Source organism: Elephantulus edwardii, unplaced genomic scaffold (genome assembly GCF_000299155.1).
Source record: "Elephantulus edwardii isolate Elephantulus edwardi_28Jun2011 unplaced genomic scaffold, EleEdw1.0 scaffold00118, whole genome shotgun sequence".
In the NCBI taxonomy this organism is placed as follows: Eukaryota; Metazoa; Chordata; class Mammalia; order Macroscelidea; family Macroscelididae; genus Elephantulus; species Elephantulus edwardii.
In genome coordinates this window covers 565289-572686 of record NW_006399868.1, presented here as the reverse complement: position 1 = coordinate 572686, position 7398 = coordinate 565289, and the positions used below count along the sequence as shown (strand labels likewise).

Below are 7398 nucleotides of genomic sequence, written 5' to 3'. Positions count from 1 at the left end.
GCAGTTCAAATCCATCCAGCAGCTCCACAAGGAAAGGCCATGTGATCAATTTCCTTAAAGATTACAGCCAAGAAAACCTATGGGGCTGTTCTACTTTGCCAACTATGAATTAGCATCAACTCGAGAACACCTAATAACAACAAAACTTGAAATATTGCTCAGTGGCATAAAGAATGCTGAGAGTTTAGCATTTTCCACATGGAAACGTTCAAATGTTAACTTGCTAGGTTGGTTCTATTCAGTCCCCAATGCCAGATATTTTGACTCTCCGGATACCAGCACACAAAGGAGGAATCTCCCTTCTAAGTTGTTGCTCCAAAGAGGAAACAATCATCCGTACAGGAAACTCCACCAGCAACAGTCGCCAGGAGTTCACTCAAGCTCACAGCAGGCCCACCTGTGTCAGAAGAGATTTCAGTAGACCGTTCTTCAGGGGCGTCTATGGGTAGGCTTGAACCTGCAACCTTTCAGTTAGCAGCCAGTGCATCAACACTTTCACCACCTAGGGATCCCTACAAACGAAATTACTATTGTTCCACCTGCACAGGACACACAGGTCCTTATGCATAACAGCCGCTGAGTTCACAGTTCATGGGAACAGGATTAGAGGAGGATTATTGTTAACTAATTCAATTAACCCCACCAGCCAACACACACACACACACCCCGTAGGTCATTTTATTGCTGTTACAATTAAAGAATTATTTCAGACTCTATCAACATAATATACTTTTCCTTAGGACAAAATAATTGCTCTTTAAGTGCATTTATTTCTAGAAGTTCCACAGGCATATGAAGAACTTTAAAAATTGGGGCAGCCTGCTGCTTCACCATGAAGCTGAACATCTCTTTCCCAGCCACTGGCTGTCAGAAACTCATTGAAGTGGACTATGAACGCGAACTGCACACATTTTATGAGAAGCGTATGGCCACTGAAGTTGCTGCTGGCGCTTTTGGTGATGAGTGGAAGGGCTCTGTTGTCCGGATCAGCAGTGGAAACGACAAGCAAGGTTTTCCCATGAAGCAGAGTGTTTTGCCTCATGGCAGAGCTCACCTGCTGCTGGGTGAGGGGCACTCTTGTTCCAGACCATGGAGAACTGGAGAGAGGAAGTGCGAATCTGTCCAGAGTTATATTGTGGATGCCAATCTGACTGTTCTCAACTGGGTTATTGTCAAGAAAGAGGAGAAGGAGATCCCAGGACTGACTGACACCACTGTGCCTCATTGCCGGGGCCCAAGAGAGCCAACAGAATTTGCAAACTCTTCAATATCTGCAGGGAAGTCAGTATGAGAAAGCCACTGAACAAAGAAGGCAAGAAACCCAGGACCAAAGTGCACAAGATCCAACATCTTGTTCCACGTGTCCTGCAGCACAAGCGCCGACACATTTCGCTGAAGAAACAGCACACTAAGAAGAAAAAGGAGAAGGCCGCAGAGGACGCTCAGTTTTAGGCCAAGAGAATGAAGGAGATCAAAGAAAAACGCTAAGAGACGGAGGCTGTCCTCTCTAACAGCTTCTACCTCCAAATCCAAATCCAGTAAGAAATTGAATTTTCTGTGTGGCAAAAAAATAAGCTCATGTATTAAATCTCAAGGAAAAAAAAGAACTTTAAAAATTGATCCTCAAAGTAACGCTTCTTCACAGTATGGAGTTGTCAGTGTCGTCATTTGGTGCCCTCAAGTCTTTGTTGTCCCCATGGGCTCCGGATCTTAACCCAGCTCTACCCTGCACCATCCTCAAGATCTCTTCACACCACCAACTTAGGGGGAAAAAAATGCTGTGTGACAATTACACAAAAAATGTTAGTAAAACTAATTTGCCAAAAAGAAATTAGCCAAATTCTGTCAAATTTACGAAACGCATTGGGGCATAAAAACACAGGCAGCTTAGAACTGAGCGGACCACTCACCTGGTCTCTGGTGCCACCTGCTGAAAGACCAGCCACAGTGACGGGGCCGCCTGTGTTCCCCCAGCCACAGCGTGTTGGAGGTTGAACCTTGTCCCGCCCACAGTGCATGTTCCTGAGCTTGGTCTAGAGGGTGCTTCGCTGATAATAGAACAGCTGAGTGTCTCTGCACCTGATCACGAGAGATCAGGTCCTCGAGGTAGAGGGTCTGCGAGGGAGAGCAAGATCTCCAACAAGGTGGACTGACAGTGGCTGCCACAAGGGCCTCAGAAGTGGCAAACGTCGTGAGGATGGTGCAGACTGGGCAGTGTTTCACTGTGCTGGACACAGAGCTAATCGCACCTGTGGACATTCCAAGTAGCCAAGTAGAAAGATGATTGTTTTTAAGTGTTAATAGCAATAATCTCTTTGCTCCCTGCCATCAAGCCACACAGGCCCATAGCTGACCTTCCAGCAAGTGTCCCCAGGTGGTAAATGAGACAGGAGGAGACTGCCCACCTTTCTCCTGATGCGCTGTTGAGGATTCAACCCAGAGAGGGGACACCTTTTGATTATCACCAAAACTCCCTCTAGACTAGGTCACCAGAAACCCCTATCCTAATATTTAAAAATAAACCAAAACCACGTCACACTCATTGCCATAGCTGACCCTCCAGCAAGTTCCAGAGGCTGTAAACTGCACAACAGTAAATTGCCCATCTTTCTTCCACAGAGCTGTTAGTGCATTCAAACTGTTCACCTTTGGGTTGACAGTGCAATTCTCTATCCCATTAGGCCACTTGAGCTCTTTATAGTAATGTTGTTGTTGTTGTTGTTGTTGTTGTTGTTGTTATGTGACCATCAAGTCAGGGCTTACCCGTAGCTGATCCTCCAGCAAGTTTTCAGAGGCTGGAAATCACAAGGAGAGATTTCCCATCTTTCTCCCATGGAGCAGCTGGTGGATTTGAACTGTGTACCTTTTGCACTGAAAGCGCAATTCCTTATATTACTCTCACCTGAGCTCCCTATAGTAATATTAGTTCATCATTACTCAAAAAACATGCTTTCTGTCATCAGTTACAACTTCTGAGAGGAAGAAAGAGGTTGATAGTGAACAGAGAGGAGGGGTGAAAAGGCAACACTCAAAGAAAATTACTTTTCTTTCTAGTTTCGAGTTCAGGCAAAAAGAAAAGATACTGCATCTGTTCTTCATACATGTAGATGGGAAAGGATGACAGTATTGAGAAAGAAAAAAAACACCACTTTTCAGGATCTGGATCTGAAAGGGAATGAAGCTTTCCTTTCTTAGCCAGAGATTTATTCAGATTTCCTGAGAATAGAAACCAAAATGGGTCATTGTAAGAAAAGCTAAATGAAATCTCAGAAGAAGAAAGAAAAAGAAAGTGTCTCATAAAATGTCAATTTCCTGTGTCTGAATGCAAAATATTCATCATCTTGATGTGTGTTACATCATTTACCTGCCACATCAAACTCTCTACAAGAGACTTCATTCTACGTAAGGATATTTTACCTTATCATTCTCATACTCATTTCGTTTAAATTTCTTCAGCAGAAAACCAGGTATTAGCCGTTAGCACTGTAAAATTAGTGATTAAGAAGTCCTGTATAAAAAAAAATTTAAAAAGAAGTATATAAAGGCATGCTGTTTTCATAGTCAGAAAAAAGGTACTCACGTGTTTTCCAGCTCTTGTCACTTTTCTCAGTCCCCCCAGTCAGCCCCACCTGTGTACCTTATACTTTGCCCTCTGTTTACATTGCTATGTCCTGAATTTCTGCTTTCAATGTGATCCTTTTTGATGTCTTTTCAGCTAAAAGTTCCTTTCTAGACTTCATCTTTGCTCTATCACATATCCATGCTTAACCCACTAGCCCTTGGATTATTCATGTCTTGTTTGTTTACTGCTGCCAATGCAAAGGTACGTGGTTTGAATCCATCAGCTGCTCTAATAGAGAAAGATGGGCAATCTCCCTCTCCACCACCCCCCCAACCCGTGATTTAACACCTCTGAAAACCACTAGAGGGTCACCGTGGGTCAGTTCTGGATAATGCTCCTCTGTCAGTTTGAATTTTCCTGCCTGTTGTATAAGAGAGATGGCCAATCTCCTTTCATGTGATTTACTGTCTCTGAAAACCCACTAGAGGGTCAGCTATCAGCCAGTAATGAATGAATGGCAGTGAGTGAATGCGTGTTTGGGACGCCCAGTATGCAGGTGGCAATGTGGCCTCTTTCCCCATCTTGCGTCTTAGCCTCATGGAGGGCGAGTGTTCCTGAGTAAAACTGGGAATGAGTGAAAAGCTGCTGTGTGGCTGATTTTTTGCTTTGTTCCTCAGCAGAAGAGCTAGACATCAGGGACTAACATGTACTAATTCAGAACACCCCTCACTCCTTGCCACCCGTAGAACGACGTGAAGATGCCTGTGTCCCTTGTTCCCGCCAGAGCCCCTTCCCTTGTCTCTCTCCCCTCCGTTCATGCTGTTCCCACGGTGTTGCATGTCACACGGTGTTGATGCGTCTGAACAGTGTGTAGCATTTTATCTATGAATCTCACATGTGATCTAGATAATCAGCTGTTAACACTGTCAATTCAATTAACAATAATTCTTTGGAAACCAAATGAATTCATGAAAAGCATAATGGTTCTTTTTCTCTGAATAAGATTTGTTCTTTTTATTCTCTAATACCAAAAAAAAAAAAAAAGAGAGAGAAAGAAAACTGCCATCATGAAGTTGAGTATTTTAGCCACAAGATGGCACTAGACTCTTAGGTTTCTTTAACAAGCGCACTTGCATTTCCTCATTGAGAAAATGGACATTGACTCTAATTAAAGAATTAAGGTACCCAGCTGTTTTTCATAATACTATCTTTACAGCCTTCGTTAAGACTGGAGAATTACAGTATATACTGTGAAGAATTTTTAGTTTATTTGTATATTTCTGCCAATCATTAAATTTTTCTAAATAGAAAAAGATGGATTTATGAAGAGATCTTTTGGATTTTTTTCATTTGTGTTAAAATTTTTAGTCCCAAAACTTTTATCTAATCTTGTTGTTGTTGTTATGTATCATTGAGTCTCCTGTAACCCATAGTGACCCTATGTAGAGCAGCTCTGAACCCTGCCCTGTCCTGAGCGGGTCACACACACCCCCACTGCTGCAGTCATTTATCAATCCATCTCATCCAGGGTCTTCCTCTCCTGCACTGTCCCTCCCCCCTTCTGAGCATGATGTCCTTCTCCAAGGACCAGGTCCTCCCTGGCCACATACCTCAATTATGTGAGACAGAGCTTCAAAATCCAAAATCCTAGCCTTCAAGGAGAAACTTGGTTTCACCCTCTCCAAGACTTTTGTCTAAATATGGGGGGTGGGGGTGGGGGGGAGTAAGTTTGGACAGATGGAATCAGGTATCCAGAGATAAGCAAAGCAAGTATTTGTGTTTTTCCATGATGACTTTTATCTCTTCCAAAAATATCCATTTAAAATAAATAATCAAATTAGAAAATGCTCAGAGCAAAGCCTTGACCAAGTTTTGCCAAGTCTTGGGCAAGAGAATCTCCAACCAGCCTCATTCTCCATCTGAATCTCATGAAACCACCAAAGCTAAGAAAGTTCCCAGAGAATGTGTGTCTGCAACCCGACTCCTAGATCCCTCCAGAAGGTGGAATGTGTCCCAGGAAACTGTGTGGAGCTCACAGGTCATCATGTCAGGACTGCCTTCTGTCTTCTCATCCCCAGGGGCCAGTGTAATTCTTTCTAATCCTGGCAGGATACAATATAGTTTTAGTAACTTCGAAATCACATACAAGTAATACTTTGATACCTGTACATAAAGAGTCTACATTTGTAAGGTCCCTCTGGCACTCACAGGATCCCGATTTGCACTCACCAAGTAACCACAAGATCGAAACCCACAGCTCATGAAACATCTACTACCACAGAGATTACAGCCACAAGGTTACTCTGTAACACATGGGTCTTCACAGTTACAAACCAATGTTCTAAACAATGATTCAATAGTATGTACTGTTAGGGGAAACAGAGGCTGAAATGGTAACATACCAGTATCACCATGATGTGACCTTTGAAGAGGAGGAGGACCACGGGGATCACAATATTCTGTAAACAAAATGACATCAGCTTAGTGTTTTCTTAGACATGCTAATGATTTTTTAAATTAACATTTTTTTAAAAAATATTTCAAACCTTTTAAAAATTAAAGTGGAAAAAAATATGCATTAGTTCTATTACAGCTTTCAGAGTCAGCTCTTCTGCAAGGAGTCTTGATGATCAAGGAGAGACTCCAGATGGAACAGCCTTTCGCCCAGGGTCTGGAACTCTCGCGAGAATTTAGGAATGAGTCATTCGCATTGCCTGTTGTCCCACAGAAGGTAGGTTTTCTACTTTTAAAAAAATTGTTACTGGAAGAAAGTCTTGCCAAGTGCAATTGTGATGAGAGATTATATAGGTAAGGGTCCCCCTGTGTGGAGAGGGTGGAGTGAGGGGAAGTGGGTGGGTGGGAGGTAGAATTCTCCCCTTCCACATGGAAGACCAGTGTTCCATTTCCTGCCAATGCCCCTCACACAGAGACACCACCTGTCTGGTAGCAGGGCCTTTTGTGTTGCTAAGATGTTGAACAAACTTAAGTGGAAATTCCAGACTAAGACTAGGAGGAAAAGCCTGGCATTCTCAGTCGGCTAACCAGTCAATAAAAACCCAGTAGAGGATCCTTGTTCTGCCTCTGGGTGTAGACATGGGAACAGGGAGGAATTCACCACAGCTGGCAGCACCCAGGGTGGGAGAAGATGAGGTGAGGTGAGGTGAGGTGAGGAGATTGTGAAACAAACCAATGATTCTGAACCAGTCACTTATGAAACAGTTGCAGGTGACAGACTCACAAAGGCATCTCCGGCCTGTTAGAAGGGTCCTATGGTGCCCACTTTGTCCTCCTCAGATGCAGCAAGATGTGCGGTCCCAGCTGGGGGGCAGGTCTGCAAAACCAACACTGTCCTCCCTGTCTGTACCTTCCAAAAGGCTCAATAGAGATTTGAAGTAGCTCATTTTTAGGAGGAGAAATAAAAGACTAGCCAAGCTCAAACTCTAGAACTGTGTAGACTCTGGGCAATTCGACTGCCGTGCCTTGTTGTTATTTGTTGTTGATTGCCTTTGAGTCGAGCACAACTCATAGCAACCCTATGAACAAAAGGCCTGAAGCCCCTCTACAACTATTGACATTATCAAAGTTCATAGAGTTTCGGGAGGCATGTTGTTTAGGAAGTGGATGCCACTCCTGCTTCCAAACCTGTCATAGAATGTTACTGGTTGAGTCGCCTGCGATGCACAGCGACCCTATGGACAGCAGCTCCAAACCCTTCCCTGTCCTGAGCCACTGCATTTATGAAATGGGTATTGTAATAATAATATCTACCTCATCCTAACTCCCATAAGGACAACTATTGTATCAGACCATTATTGTAGAAATAGAAAGATAACTTG

At 43.4% G+C, this 7398-nt stretch overlaps 1 protein-coding gene and 1 pseudogene across 1 annotated transcript in view; both read left to right on the top strand.

Moving 5' to 3' along the window:
* LOC102852661 (U2 small nuclear ribonucleoprotein auxiliary factor 35 kDa subunit-related protein 2-like) overlaps nt 1-449 on the top strand; it is a 149573-nt gene extending 149124 nt beyond the window's left edge. The window contains exon 3 of the mRNA XM_006892752.1: nt 228-449. Within this exon, the coding sequence (XP_006892814.1) occupies nt 228-449 (222 nt within the window). The remainder of the gene's footprint in view (nt 1-227) is intronic.
* Nucleotides 450-832: 383 nt separating this feature from the next.
* LOC102852256 lies at nt 833-1995 on the top strand (annotated as a pseudogene).
* The last annotated feature ends 5403 nt before the right edge of the window (nt 1996-7398 follow it).